A 15,353-nucleotide genomic window follows, 5' to 3' on the forward strand; every position below is an offset into this window, starting at 1 on the left:
GTTTGTGGTCGGAGGTGGCAAGTCGCAAGTGGCAAAATACCTCCTCCGACCTGTGTGCATTCGAGCTGTAGCGAATGATATGATGATGATATGATATTGACGTCAGCCGGCAACTGGGGGCTGAGAAACATATCCGAATTTGCGACGAGGAAGTGCGAGTTCATGCAGTGTTTTATTTAATCATAGTAGCAAGTCGCAACTTCCCACCCCCAGTTATAAACGAACCTCCCAGTTATAAACGAACCTCCCAGTTATAAACGAACCTCCCAGTTATAAACGAATGCACCCTATCATCTTCAGCGCCAGACGCTCTGTAGCGGAACTGAAAGGCGTAATCCTGCGAAGACAGAGGGACGTATTGTAGTGTAGCACCTCGTGTGTACAGTTGTATGAGCCACTCTGACAGCTGTCAACACTGCACAGTAGCATTCCCTGACTTAGTGTTTCAATGCGAGCCAAAATAGTTCAGACATGGACGACAACACTGTGAAGAAGGATATTGCACAAGGAGTATCGGAAGAGGAGATAGACTGGGGAGAGAGGACAGCCGGAAATGACCAAGGAGTAGTGAGGACGATGAGCCAGGCTGGTAACTGGACTGAGATTCTACTGAAGAATGCTCACTTTGGGCTCCCAAGCCCAATTCCAGACACTGATACCATCAGATGCTCCCTGATATCAGGGGAATGTTTCTACTACCACTACAACTGCGACGGACAGGATGACCAGGGCTGGGGCTGCGGCTACCGCACCGTCCAGACCATCGCCTCGTGGCTGTGCCTCAGCTGGTCTCCGCCCAAGGGCGAATGCAGACCCCCGCCCAGCCTCCCGGAGATGCAGCGAGCCCTGGTGGCGATGGGGGACAAGCCCAGCTCGTTCTCTGGCTCCAGGGGGTGGATAGGGACGTTTGAGGCAGCCCTGGTTCTGGACTACTTCTATGACCTGCCCTGCAGGGTGGTCCATGTGCGCGGCGGGGGCGCCGAGCTGGAGGTCGAGGCCGTGGAGGAGCTTCACCAGCATTTCCGGAAGCACGGCTCCCCGGTCATGATGGGAGGGGACAGGGACAACTCTTCCAAGGGGGTCCTGGGGGTGTGTACGGGGGGCAGAGGGAGCTACCTGCTGGTGATGGACCCCCACTACTGCGGCCTGCCCCTGGGGAGGGCGGAGGTGCAGGGTCGGCGCTGGGTGTCGTGGAAGAAGGTGTCATCTCTGGATCACAGCTCTTTCTACAACCTCTGTCTGCCTCAGACTGCTAAGACATGATCGAGCAGAAAGACCGAGACAGTACAATCATGAAAAGAACTGTGTATTGTTATGACATTAATTAGGACATGTTCAGTTTGATAACATTGCATTATGTAATTGTACATATCCATTGAATAATAACATTTTGAATAAACTCATTTTACCTTAGTTACTGAACAGTGTAAACCTCCTTGGTGTTTCTGTGAGTGGAGTGATACTGCCATCTATTGGACAAATGATGTCACAACGTCCGGCCTAAAGCCCAATTCACACCAACATGGGCCCTGTACTACGAATTAAAGGGTTTATGATAACTTCAGGTTTAGCCCTGGGTTATCAGTGTTACGACCGGGGTTCACTTTTGACCTTTTACCTCTGACCTCTGTGCTGTATCGTCATGTCTTGTATGCAGCTCTTGATTAAAGCAAAGGGATTCTCTCTTGAAGATGCCATATTGTCTCAGTGAAGGGGGTTTAGACTTTGTAATCTATGAATTTATCACAATTTTTCAGTGTTTCTAATCCTCATAGTTTGTTAGCTCTATATGAATGTTTTATTTTCTTGCAAAACAACCACTATAAGATACAAACACTGCAGAAAATAGTTTTCAATTATTATTTTTTATTGCATGATGTAAAGGCAACTCACACGAGGAACACACACGTTCTTCCAGTATGTAGCCCTAATCGGCACCCAGCTCAGAAGTCTGGCACGCAGTCGTTGTAGAATATCTGGAAGTTCTTGTCCACCTCCATGCGGCCTTTGAGGAACTTCTCCAGGTTCTTGAGGGGAACTTCCACCATGTGGTTGTTGACGCGGTCATTGAGCCCGTACGCGCCGAAGACCGGGAACCTGTACCTCACAAAGTAGGGTGCGTTCTGGTCATACTCGGTGCAGCAGTAGGCCGTCCACATGTACTCCGGCACCGCCACGCGGTCCAGGTTGTCGCGACGGATCATGTTTCCGGAGGTCGTGACCCCGGTGACCAGATAGGCCCGGCCCCGACAGTAGTTGTTGAGGCGTTTGCGGATGGTGTCCTGGTGCTCAGTCCAGGGACCCATGTTGAACTCCCTGACCTGTGGAACTACGTTGGTGAGAGTGTAGGTGGAGGCCTTGTCCAAAGGGTCGGCCTGGTGCTCGTCCGGGTTGAGGAGGCCGCGCTCGTACTGGACCACGTCGGCGTAGTCCTCCAGAACCGCCTGGCTGTCCTCGAAGTTCATGTGCATGTGGGAGGACTGGGGGAAGGGCTCCATGTTGCTACTGCCCTTGTCTGAGGCCAACTAAGGAGGGAGGGAGAGAGGGCAGGAGAGAGAGGGGGGAGGGAGAGAGGGCAGGAGGGAGAGGAGGGAGGGAGAGAGGGCAGGAGAGAGAGGAGGGAGGGAGAGAGAGGAGGGAGGGAGAGGAGGGAGGGAGAGAGAGGAGGGAGGGAGAGAGGGCAGGAGAGAGAGGAGGGAGGGAGAGGAGGGAGGGAGAGGAGGGAGGGAGAGAGGGCAGGAGAGAGAGGAGGGAGGGAGAGAGGGCAGGAGAGAGGGGGGAGGGAGAGAGGGCAGGAGAGAGAGGAGGGAGGGAGAGAGGGCAGGAGAGAGAGGAGGGAGGGAGAGAGGGAAAGAGAGAGGAGGGAGGGAGAGAGGGCAGGAGAGAGAGGAGGGAGGGAGAGAGGGCAGGAGAGAGAGGAGGGAGGGAGGGAGAGAGGGCAGGAGAGAGGAGGGAGGGAGGGCAGGAGAGAGAGGAGGGAGGGAGAGAGGGAAAGAGAGAGAGGAGGGAGGGAGAGAGGGCAGGAGAGAGAGGAGGGAGGGAGGGAGAGAGGGCAGGAGAGAGGAGGGAGGGAGAGAGGGCAGGAGGGAGAGGAGGGAGGGAGAGAGGGCAGGAGGGAGAGGAGGGAGGGAGAGAGGGCAGGAGAGAGAGGAGGGAGGGAGAGAGGGAAAGAGAGAGAGGAGGGAGGGAGAGAGGGAAAGAGAGAGAGGAGGGAGGGAGAGAGGGAAAGAGAGAGAGGAGGGAGGGAGAGAGGGCAGGAGAGAGAGGAGGGAGGGAGAGAGGGCAGGAGAGAGAGGAGGGAGGGAGAGAGGGCAGGAGAGAGAGGAAGGAGTAAGGGAGGGAAAGAGAGAGATGGACACAGAGAGTAAATGTAGTTTTGTAAAATTATTGCAGACAGCATAACAACACTTCCCCAAAAAGGAGTCCATGGTGCCCCCCACGCCCCCGTTTATGTCGAGCACACACACACACACACACACACACACACACACACACACACACACACACACACACACACACACACACAACTAACCTGTGGCTCGAACATCCAGGGGAAGTCCACCCTCTTCTCCCCGTCGGACTTCTTGAAGGTGTACGCAGAGTAGACGGGGATGTGTTTGCGGGGGTCGTAGAGCGTGATGAAGCAGGGCTTGTCCTCGTAGCGCTGGCAGATCTTCTTCAGCGAGTTGCCCAGGTAGCCTCGAGGCGGCGTGCCCAGGTAGAGGGAGTCCTTGCAGCGTTCCACGTGGTTGAAGTCGCCCACCACGCCTGCTCCGGCCCCTCGGACCCAGGCGAGCAGCGCCAGGACAGCCAGGCCCGGGACACGGTCGACGGTCGCGCGTCTCCTCATGGCGTCGTTGACCTAGTAGCCTCTCTCTCTCTCGGTCTCTCTCTCTCTCTCGTTCTCACTGTCCTCGGCTCTCCCGTGTGACCTTGCCCGCCTTTGAACACGTGCAGCTGCTGGTGTTTTCTCTTCACTCCGTCTCACACGCACACACACACACACACCTGTCGCTTCAGTAGTTGAACTCGCGACCGAAGTCTTTTGCTCTTTTCCCAAGCTCGCCTTATTCTCCTTCACCCCTCATAGCCACACCTCAGGCCCGTGCTGTCCCATACCATGCTCCCGTTGTCATGCCGCGCTTTCCATAATATTCAAAGTGGGAAGGCTAAAGTGAAGGCTAGCGAACGTTATCAGCCTCAGTCTTTGACAGATAACCCAGGACGACGATTGCCGGTCCACGAAACACATAGTATAGCCTTGTAATATGAAAAGCGACGCTTCCTTCATCTCTCCTTCATGCTAGTTGAAATAGGCTCTGTAGAGAGGCTTTATCGCCGGTCACATGCTCTGTTGGGGGCCGGACTGAGGCTCTGTGTCAGAGGCCATGGGAGCAGAACCGGGCCTGAGTGGGCTAGTATCCACCTCTCTTCCCCTGAGGTCGACAGTTGCAACCCACTGAGCAAAGACACGTCTAAAAGACGTCTTTTAGATGTCTTTTTTGACTTTTTCGGACGTCCAAAGTCATCCAATTAGGAGCCAGAATGATTTTTGTTTTTTAACGTTCAGATATTGAACCTTTTTTGCACGTCCACAGACGTCTTAGAGGGGTCCAAGCCAGACGTTTGAATATTGAGGGGTCCAGCAGATGTACAAACGGGGTTCAGGACCAGGACGTTATTAAGACATGATCTGAACGTCTCCCTGACGTTGCGTGTTTGCTGGGAATGCAGGTCTGGCCCGTGTGTCTGTGCATGTGTGAGGAGTGAGGACAAACCTTCCGGGTCAAATAGTATTTATTTGAAAATGTGTGAAACACTGTGTTTGATTGTGCCAGACAGGCTAAAGCAAGTGTTAAGAGCTAGTAGGACAATAGGCTTTGCAGCTACAAAAGTTCTTTCATTTTCGTTTCTGATTCACACAGCCTAAACAAAACCTTGGCGAGGGACGCTGCAAGGCATCCGTGAAGAAATGGAAACTAACACCTTCTGATGTGTGTGTGTGCGGCAAACGTGTGTTCAAACCATGGAACACATCATGAGATAGCTACGCCCCACAATGTGCTAGAGATGATGCATCATCTATGGTGTTGGTGGTCGGAAAATTCACACTACAAATGTCACACTGCACACACCCACTAGATCAGGAATGAACATTCATGACAGTTGTTTAGTGATAGAAAAATTACTTAAAACAGATCTAGTGTGAACAAGCGTTTTATTAGAGTTTATTACAGCTTGACATATATGACTTGCTAGCGTGTTTTATATTATTGTTTGGGTGGAAAATGAAATGTCTATCAATCCAAGAAACCAAGATTCTAAGCGTCGTAAGACTTCTGATGTTAAGGTCTTTTACATGACAAAAGAGAAACTAAATGCAAACATCACATGGTCCCTGGGAGTATGGGCAGTGTGCGACCAGACAAACCACTGTCTTATATCGCTATCCTCTCGAGAAGGAAAAACATAGATCTAAAATATAAATGTGAAATGTAAATTTAGACCCTTTTGGGACACAGCCCCCTAAGCCAGAGCAGAGGCGGGGGGCACACAATCGTCCAGGAAGATCTGGAAGTTCTTGTCCACATAGGTGGACCTCTTCAAGAACTCCTCAAGCTTCTGGACCGGCACCTCCAGCACCTGGTTGTTCTCCTTGTCGTTCAGGGCGTAGTGGGCGAAGGCGGGGAACTTGTAGCGCTCGTCGAAGGGCGCGTTGCGGTCGTAGTCGACGCAGCAGTAGGCCGACCACAGGTGGGCGGGCACCGCCACGCGGTCCATGTTGTGCCGGCGAATCATGTTACCCGAGGTGGTCATGCCGGTGACCACGTAGGCGGTACCGCGACAGTAGTTGTTGAGGCGTCTTCTGATGGCGTGCTCCTGTTCCTTCCAGGGACCAGCGCTGAACTCATGGACCTGCACTCACAGGAGACAGGGGAGGAGAGAGGGGCCATGACAAAGGAAAACAAATGGAGTTTTATGGTGTGGTTTGAATGGTGCAGCGCGGTAGCCTAATGTACGATATGGCATGGTATGCTATGGTGGTGTTATCTGGTATGGTGCGGTGTGGTATGGTGTGATATGGCATGGTGAGGAACAGTGTGGTGTGGTATGGTGTGGTATGGTGTGATATGGCATGGTGAGGAACAGTGTGGTGTGGTATGGTGTGGTATGGTGGGGTGTGGTGTGGTATGGTGTGGTATGGTGTAGTATGGTGTGGTGTGGTGGGGTATGGTGTGGTATAGTGTGGTGTGGTATGGTATGGTATGGTGTGATGTGGTGTGGTGGGGTATGGTGTGGTGGGGTATGGTGTGGTGGGGTGTGATGTGGTATGGTATGGAATGGTGTGGTATGGTGTGGTGTGGTATGGTATGGTATGGTATGGTGTGGTGTGGTGCGGTGCGGTATGGTATGGTGTGGTGTGGTGTGGTGTAGTGTGGTATGGTGTGGTGTAGTATGGTATGGTATGGTATGGTGTGGTGTGGTGTGGTATGGTATGGTGTGGTATGGTGTAGTGTGGTATGGTGTAGTGTGGTGTAGTGTGGTATGGTGTGGTATGGTATGGTGTGGTATGGTATGGTGTTGTGTGGTGTGGTGTGATGTGGTATGGTATGGTATGGTGTGGTATGGTGTGGTATGGTATGGTATGGTGTGGTATGGTGTGGTGTGGTGTGGTGTGGTATGGTGTGGTATGGTATGGTATGGTATGGTGTGGTATGGTGTGGTGTGGTATGGCATGGTATGGTGTGGTATGGTATGGTATGGTATGGTATGGTGTGGTGTGGTATGGTGTGGTGTGGTGTGATGTGATGTGGTATGGTGTGGTATGGCATGGTATGGTGTGGTATGGTATGGTATGGTATGGTATGGTATGGTGTGGTATGGTGTGGTATGGTATGGTATGGTATGGTGTGGTGTGGTGTGATGTGGTGTGGTATGGTGTGGTATGGTGTGGTATGGTATGGTGTGGTATGGAATGGTATGGTGTGGTGTGGTGTGGTGTGGTGTGGTGTGGTATGGTATGGTGTGGTATGGTGTGGTGTGGTATGGTGTGGTGTGGTGGGGTATGGTGTGGTATGGTGTGGTGTGGTGTGGTATGGTATAATGTGGTATGGTGTGGTGTGGTATGGTATGGTATGGTATGGTATGGTGTGGTGTGGTATGGTATGGTGTGGTGTGGTGTGGTGTGGTATGGTATGGTGTGGTGTGGTGGGGTATGGTGTGGTATGGTGTGGTGTGGTGTGGTATGGTATGGTGTGGTGTGGTATGGTATGGTATGGTGTGGTGTGGTATGGTGTGGTATGGTGTGGTGTGGTGTGGTGTGGTATGGTGTGGTATGGTATGGTGTGGTGTGGTATGGTGTGGTATGGTGTGGTATGGTATGGAATGGTGTGGTATGGTGTGGTATGGTGTGGTGTGGTGTGGTGTGGTGTGGTATGGTGTGGTGTGGTGTGGTGTGGTATGGTGTGGTGGGGTATGGTGTGGTGTGGTGTGGTGTGGTGTGGTGTGGTGTGGTATGGTATGGTGTGGTGTGGTATGGTGTGGTATGGTGTGGTAGGGTACAGTGTGGTATGGTGTGGTGTGGTATGGTGTGGTGTGGTATGGTGTGGTATGGTGTGGTATGGTATTGTGTGGTATGGTGTGATACACTGTGGTATGGTGTGGTATGGTGGGATACACTGTGGTATGGTGTGGTATGGTGTGGTATGGTGTGGTATGGTGTGGTGTGGTGTGGTGTGGTGTGGTATGGTGTGGTATGGTATGGTATGGTATGGTGTGGTATGGTGTGGTAGTGTGTGGTATGGCATGGTGGGGTATGGTGTGGTATGGTGTGGTGGGATACAGTGTGGTATGGTGTGGTATGGTGTGGTTTGGTGTGGTATGGTGTGGTATGGTGTGGTATGGTATGGTGGGGTATGGTGTGGTATGGTGTGGTGGGATACAGTGTGGTATGGTGTGGTGTGGTATGGTATGGTATGGTGTGGTATGGTGTGGTATGGTATGGTGTGGTGTGGTGTGGTGTGGTGTGGTGTGGTATGGTATGGTGTGGTGTGGTGTGGTATGGTGTGGTGTGGTGTGGTATGGTGTGGTGTGGTGTGGTGGGAAACAGTGTGGTATGGTGTGGTATGGTATGGTGGGGTATGGTATGGTGTGGTGTGATGTGGTACTGCTACTGCTGATATTAGTATTATTGACCTGGGGAACCACGTTGGTGAGGGTGTAGGTGGCGGCCTTGTCGTCAGGGTCTCCCTGGTGCTCGTCGGGGTTGAGGGGGCCGCGCTCGTACAGGACGGCGTTGGCGTAGTCATCCAACACGGCCTGGGCGTCCTCGAAGTTCATGTGCATGTAGCCGCGCGGGAAGGGCTGCATCTCGTCCGTGTCCGAGGACGAGGACAGCTGTGTGACAGACGGGGACGAGACAAACATTTTGTCGAACGGAGGAACAACGGTTTGGCGTGACGACAGCATTTCAGACAGAATTTTGAACTCTTGCTACGTAGCCAGAAAGAAAATGATCTGAGCATGAGTAGTCTACACTACGAGTTACAGCCTCACACCACAGACACTAAAACTGCGTCCGAACACACTCAACAGATTCAAGTTTCAACTGCACCTACCTGAGGCTCATACATCCAGGGCACGTCCACCCTCTTCTCCCCGTCGGAGCGTTTGAAGGTGTAGGCGGAGTAGATGGGCACGTGGTTGGCGGTGTCGTACAGCGTGACGTAGCGGGCCCGGCCGCGGTAGCGCTGGCAGATGGTCTGGAAGGAGCGTTGCTCCAGCCCCGTGGGCGCCGCGCCCAGGTACAGGAAGCCCCGGCACTCCGGGGACAGGTCGGGCTCCACCGCCGCGTGCAGCGCCCCCGCCGTTGCCGCGGCAACCAGCAACCAGGCCGCCGCCTGCCGCGCCCAGGTCGAGGTCATGGAGAGCCGCGTGAAGGGAGGTCGAGGGACGACGCCGAGAGGTCACGGAGGTCAGTCGCCGGGATGGACGGATGGATGGACAGATCAATCGGAAGTGTGACAGATGTGTGTGTGTGTGTGTCTATCAAATAAACAAGTCAAGAGTTCCCCTGGACCTTCTGTGTGTATGCGACTGCGGTCCTGTGTGCGTGTCTAAATAAGTGAGTCCCTCAGCCAGCTGCTGTGAACAAGTCCTTCACCGGAGTGTCATCCTGAGCTCGCTCTAATCTACACTGTCTATGCAAAGCTAAACGCCACCCTCTCTACCAGCTGACCCATCCATCTATTACACACCTCAATGCCAATGACACGCACAGTGAGGTCATGGCCAAAAGCCAGAAGCGTTTTCCCATTGGTGGGAATTACATTCACGTTTTAGTCATTTCGCTTTAATCGACTAATGACTTACAATAAATACAATAAGAACTAGGGCTGCGAGCAGCAGTGAGCGGGCCCTCGCACCCCATGCGTGTCGGGGTGTGGCGCCGTTAAAGGGTGTGCTATTTCGGTGTGCAGTACTGAGAGAAACTTTCTGTCACCAGTAGGTGGCGCTCTAAGCGTGACTCAATACCGATGCATAGATGTGTTCAGGGCCGTACCTTGATGAAGCGTGAGAAGTGTTGAGTAAATGGGATAATGTATGTAGGAGTTATGAGGACTTCCTGTTTCACCAGTAGGTGGCGCTGTAAGTGTGACTCAATACCGACACATAGATGGGTTCAGAAGGCCACCTTCATGAAGCGTCAGCAATTTGGTGCAAATCGGATGATGTATGCAGGAGTTATGAGGACTTCCTGTTTCACCAATAGGTGGCGCTATACGTATGACGCAATACTGACACATAGATGTGTTCAGGACAGAACCGTCATGAAGCGTGAGATATATCGGACAAATCCGATAATGTATGGAGGAGTTATGGGGACTTCCTGTTTCACCAATAGGTGGCGCAATAAGTATGATGCAATACTGACACAAAGATGTGTTCAGGACAGAACCGTCATGAAGCGTGAGATATATCGGACAAATTGGATAATGTATGGAGGAGTTATGAGGAATTCCTGTTTCACCAATAGGTGGCGCTATAAGTATGACGCAATACTGACACATAGATGTGTTCAGGACAGAACCGTCATGAAGCGTGAGATATATCAGACGCATTGGATAATGTATGTAGGAGTTATGAAGACTTCCTGTTTCACCAATAGGTGGCGCTATAAGTATGACGCAATACTGAAACATAGATGTGTTCAGGACAGAACCTTCATGAAGCGTGAGATATATCGGACGAATTGGATAATGTATGGAGGAGTTATAAGGACTTCCTGTTTCACCAATAGGTGGCGCTATAAGTATGACGCAATACTGACACATAGATGTGTTCAGGACAGAACCGTCATGAAGCGTGAGATATATCGGACAAATTGGATAATGTATGGAGGAGTTATGAGGACTTCCTGTTTCACCAATAGGTGGCGCTATAAGTATGACGCAATACTGACACATAGATGTGTTCAGGACAGAACCGTCATGAAGCGTGAGATATATCGGACAAATTGGATAATGTATGGAGGAGTTATGAGGACTTCGTGTTTTATGGCGAAATGTCAAACTTTGGCGGGGCGCCACGGCAAGGGTGTTTGGTGAAAACTCAATTTTTTTGATAACTTTTGATCACAAAGGTCTTAAGATGAAGCTGACCCGATATGAAGTTGATCGGATGAAATCTGTAGGAGGAGTTCGTCGAAGTACGAGGCATTGAAATGGTCAAAACAAGGACAAAATGGCACATTAAAAGCAAAATGGCGGACTTCCTGTTGCATGTTGGGTATAGCTCCAAGAGACATTTAAGTGTGGCTCGATGAAATACATATGCCCACCGAATTTCGTTCGCCTACATCAAACTGAAAGGTGGGGCTCGCCATTTTAGATTTTCCAGGGGGCGCTCTTGAGCCGTTTTGCCACGCCCGTTTCCGTCACCCATGAATTATCAAATTTTTCACCGGGACTGACGTATCTGCAAAGTTTCATCCGTTTTCATCGATGTTCAGGCCGCCTAAAAGGCATTTGTTTGGAGTAAAGAAGGAGAAGGAGAAGAAGAATAATAATAATCCTTCGAAATTCAATAGGGCCTCGCACCGCCAGTGCTCGGGCCCTAATTAGGAGCATAAAGAAATCTCTTGGCAAGCTCTTCAAGTTAGTGTCTTCAGTAGATTACTGGAACATGGTGAATGGACTACACTTACTGAATATGGTGCTTTTCCAAAGGAAGGCCTCTCATTCTGCCTTCCCTCTCCCTAGTGCCTCTCTCTCTCCCTCCTATCTTCTAACCAGGTCCAGTGGATGCCCCACTGTCACCAGCAGACCTCCCGAAGTCCGATAGATACCCCCGTGTCTGCTGTGGATGTCGTATCATGTCCGTAGAATGTCCTCTCTCCTATGATGTTATTAGCCTCTCTTACTCTGAAATTTAATTTAATGTAATGTATTGCTTTATAAATGTTCTTAGCTGGTAGACAAACATACTCCTGGAGCTTGCTCGATCGCCTTGTTGAGAGGGGTCAGGGAAGAATCTTTACAGCTCACTTATCTGGCCCCCGGGTGATTACTGTTTTTTTGCTTCCCTCTGGAATATGTAGAGAGTGGGTCGTATGCCCACCTCCCTTGTTCTCTGTAAAGCGCATTGTGTTGCCTCTGGGTATGAAATGCGCTCAACAAATAAAGCTTTGATTGATTGATTGATTGATTAACACACTCACACACCAAAGCGCTTTACGAGGAAGGCCTCTCTCACTCACACACCAATGGAGTGCTAGCTTGCTCATCGAGAGCAATTTGGAGGACACTCTGACATGTGGGCAGGAGGAGCCAGGATTCAAACCGCCGACCCTATGATCATTAGACGACCCGCTCTAGCTCCTGAACTACAGCCGCCCCAAAACCACAGCCTGTTGTTTCCTGTCAGCAAACAGTCAGCACTATGCAGCCCTCCTTCCGTTGGTTTGGCTGTTTTTTTTAGGTCTTTGAAGGCCCCGTTGCCTCATGATTCGTTGGTGGGTTTCTATGACCGCGTGATTGGTTCAAATGGGTGTATTGTTTTTTTTATTTCTCTTTGGAAAATTAGTGGCTGGATTATTCGGCTTTTATGCATTTTAATCTCCCTTTTCTGTGAAACACATTGCCACTGTGTATGACGTGTGGTATACAAATAAAGTTTAATTTGATATCATAGATCAGATGACACTCTAAGCAAAATACATTTTATTCAATAGGTTACATGCTTATAAATCTCTATTCGCCTTATTCACCTGGCAGCCATATTGGTCAGTCTGGGGTGCGGATGCGGAAGTGCCCGTTGACTTCAATGTTAAAAGTTCACTGTAAAAACACCACTTCAAGAACCAAAATAGTCAAAATAACAGGCTGAATACACTATCGAGGTTACAAACTCATCATTACCAGACTCTGATTGTTTTTCACTGCCGTTGTTTTTGCGTTTGATAATATATGGAGGTGAATGAGCCATAGTTAGCCGTCATTGCATTGCTGCATTCACTCCCATGTATTTCCAAACGCGAAAACAACGGCAGTGAAAAACAGTCTGGTAATGATGAGTTTGTAACCCCGATAGTGTATTCAGTCTGTTATTTTGACTATTTTGGTTCTTGAAGTGGTGTTTTTACAGTGAACTTTTAACACTGAAGTCAACAGGCACTTCCGCATCCGCACCCCTCATCACGTCAGACTGACCACTATGGCTGCCAGGTGAATAAGGCGAATAGTCATGTGTGAACTTGAACAGTGTTTTATTCCAGACCATGAAACAGTCTGTGGCTGTTATCTATTCACTGATAGCTATGCAAAAGAGCGCTTCTTACTCAGTCAGTACCAGCTATCTGGGTTCACTAGACTGTCTCGAACAAAAGCTTCGTGTTAGGTAGCCTAGCCTTCTACAGTTATAACTAGGGATGACTCATCAATGTCCCAGGAGATCCTCTAATCTACGCAGCTGATGAATGCAGCGCTCCCCTTGAATCATACTTGTTAGTGATGTGTGAAGTTGCTCAGTTTGTCAAGTTCATCGTGTTCCTGCTGAGGTGGGCTGCTGTGGACGAGGTGTGAGCGATAAGCGCGCGCGCGCACACACACACACACACACACACACACACACACACACACACACGCACACACACACGCTCCCACTCTATTTCCTCTTCTTTCTGAAGGGGTTTTCCGACACACAGTCCCTGTAGAAGAGGGCCAGGGTGCTGTCCATGTCTGGCTGGCTCTTTAGGAGGCCCTCCAGGGTCTTGAGGGGCACCTCCACCACCTCGTTACCCCCCTGCTGGTTCAGGGCGTACCCCCCGTAGCTGGGGAACATGAACCGCACCTCGTACGGCGAGTTACGGTCGAACCGTGGGCAGCAGTAGGCCAGCCACAGGTGCTTGGGGACGGCCAGGCGGTCCTCGTTCCCCCGGCGGATGGTCGCCCCGGAAACGGTCACGCCGGTGACCACAAAGGCCTCGCCGCGGCAGAAGTTGTTGAGGCGTCGGCGGACGGCGTCCAGGTACGGGCTCCAGGAAGCGTCCAGGAAGTCGGCGACCTGCGGGACGGTGTTGGTCAGCGTGTACGTGGAGGACTTGTCCGGAGGGTCGGCCTGGTGCTGGTCGGGGTTCAGCGTGCCGCGCGCGTACGCCACGGCGTCCACGTAGTCGGCGAAAACAGCCTGGCTCCCCTCGATCAGGGGGTCCGTGTCATCACTAAGGGGCAGCACCCTCATCTCCCCGCCCTCGTCACCTGACACCAGCTGTTAAGATGATTGATTTGGGGGGGGGGGTAGAATAGTCATGTGACTGAGAAGAGTGCTAGTTGCAAAGGTTTTAGATTCATCATCATAATCAGTCGTACATAACAGTAATAAGCTATGATCATCCTCAACCTCCTCATGTAGTTCAAGTTGGGAAGTCGTCATATCGAATAGATTAAATTAATAAGCAGTGGAACAGCCTAACTGGTTGGCAAATGTTCATGTTTAGGAGTATGTTGCTCTGACATAATAGAAACCAGCCTATCACAGCCCTACCTGTGGTTCGTACATCCAGGGCGTGTCCATCCTCTTCCTCCCGTCCGACTTCTTAAAGGTGTAGGCGGAGTAGAGCGGGAGGCGGCGCCCGGCGTCGTACAACGTGGCGTAGCGCGGCTCGTCTCCGAAGCGCTGGCAGATCCTCCTCAGTCCTCCGGCAGTGCCCCGGACGCCCGTCGGCGGGGTCCGCATGTAGAAGAACCGGAGGCAGCCCTTGAATCTGTCGGAAACGTCCCCCACCACCAAGACCCCCATCGCTAGGAGGAGGGCCAGGAGGTTGACCCCAGAACGACGCATCTGAGACAGGGTTCAAACACTACATGAGGAGGGGAGGTCTGGTGAGGGACGAGGGAAGCTCCAGGGGAGATAATACTAGCTACATCCTAATCAGCAAATACCTTAGTCTGCCTTTCATTTTCATTGAGGCTCCGCATCGATGCGGTCAGGAGGAGAGACATGCAGATGTGTGCGTTGGTGCAGGTGTCCGAACTCCACACAGCCCAGAGGGAGAATGACAGTCCAGATGGGGTGATGGCCCGGTATGCAAAGTGGCAGTGCCCTGGAGTGCTTCTATTGGCTGGTTGGTTGGCCTGCCGGGTAGGAGAACTGGTTGCATTGGTCAGTTGGTTGGACCGACCCAACACAGGATAGAGGGTGTAAACACAGAGTGTATAGGGAGTTTATAATAGTATCAAACTAAACTCAACTAAAGGGTTAAAGTCTATTGCTCTGGCAGTGCAATGCCTGCCTGTTGACATAACACTCAAAGAGTAGATGCAGTCTTCCGGCCAATGTTTCTGTTAATGCACACTCCCACAATGCAACACTTTCGTCTTAGGTGTGATCTGGTGTTTGAGGTTTTGTTTGAAGGCAAAGTAACAGTTTCATGAGAAATGAGAAGACTCTCCTGACTACCTTTGATGTGAGAGTTAAAATTGTTAGGCAATGTAATTCAGTCAGCTCTTGTTTATCCACTCTCTGGCAATTGTCACTGTATTTACAATTATTATCAAATTATGATTGATTTTAAGTTGTAAATTGGTCTGACTTGACCGAACACAATAGGAGGGTTAATCACAGTGCAAATACATTTTAGCATTCCATTTGGCTTCAATTACAATTTCAAAAAGTGGTCTAGATCGACAGCACAACTCATTCTGAACGTGGCAAAACCCCTTTCCTGCGCTTGCTGTTGGATCTTTGCATTTTCCAGTTGACAGTGTAGGCTATAACGTTACTTTCTGGTGGCTCACGTTTTCACATAGTCTGAGTGCATCTTCCTTTTTTGAAAAGCCACCGCTCCATCACTA

At 50.9% G+C, this 15,353-nt stretch overlaps 2 protein-coding genes across 2 annotated transcripts; one reads left to right on the forward strand and one right to left on the reverse strand.

Moving 5' to 3' along the window:
* Window positions 1–420: 420 nt before the first annotated feature.
* On the forward strand, window positions 421–1,380 carry ufsp1 (UFM1-specific peptidase 1). Its single transcript, XM_084463057.1, has one exon. It carries the CDS (start codon window positions 472–474, stop codon window positions 1,261–1,263), a length of 792 nt encoding a protein of 263 aa, XP_084319183.1. The 5' UTR covers window positions 421–471; the 3' UTR covers window positions 1,264–1,380.
* A 4,146-nt stretch (window positions 1,381–5,526) lies between these two features.
* On the reverse strand, window positions 5,527–8,924 carry LOC311329182 (endonuclease domain-containing 1 protein; the record flags this gene model as incomplete). The annotated part of the gene is made up of 3 exons (XM_084463059.1): window positions 5,527–5,916; window positions 8,197–8,397; window positions 8,619–8,924. The coding sequence occupies 3 exons, from the start codon at window positions 8,922–8,924 to the stop codon at window positions 5,527–5,529; spliced, it is 897 nt and encodes a 298-aa protein (XP_084319185.1).
* Window positions 8,925–15,353: the final 6,429 nt, after the last annotated feature.

This window comes from Borostomias antarcticus (assembly GCF_949987555.1).
Source record: "Borostomias antarcticus genome assembly, contig: scaffold_118, whole genome shotgun sequence".
Lineage (NCBI taxonomy): Eukaryota > Metazoa > Chordata > Actinopteri > Stomiiformes > Stomiidae > Borostomias > Borostomias antarcticus.

Coding starts and splice junctions, on each gene's coding strand:
- ufsp1 (XM_084463057.1), top strand. CDS start 472: ATGGACGACAACACTGTGAAGAAGGATATTGCACAAGGAGTATCGGAA.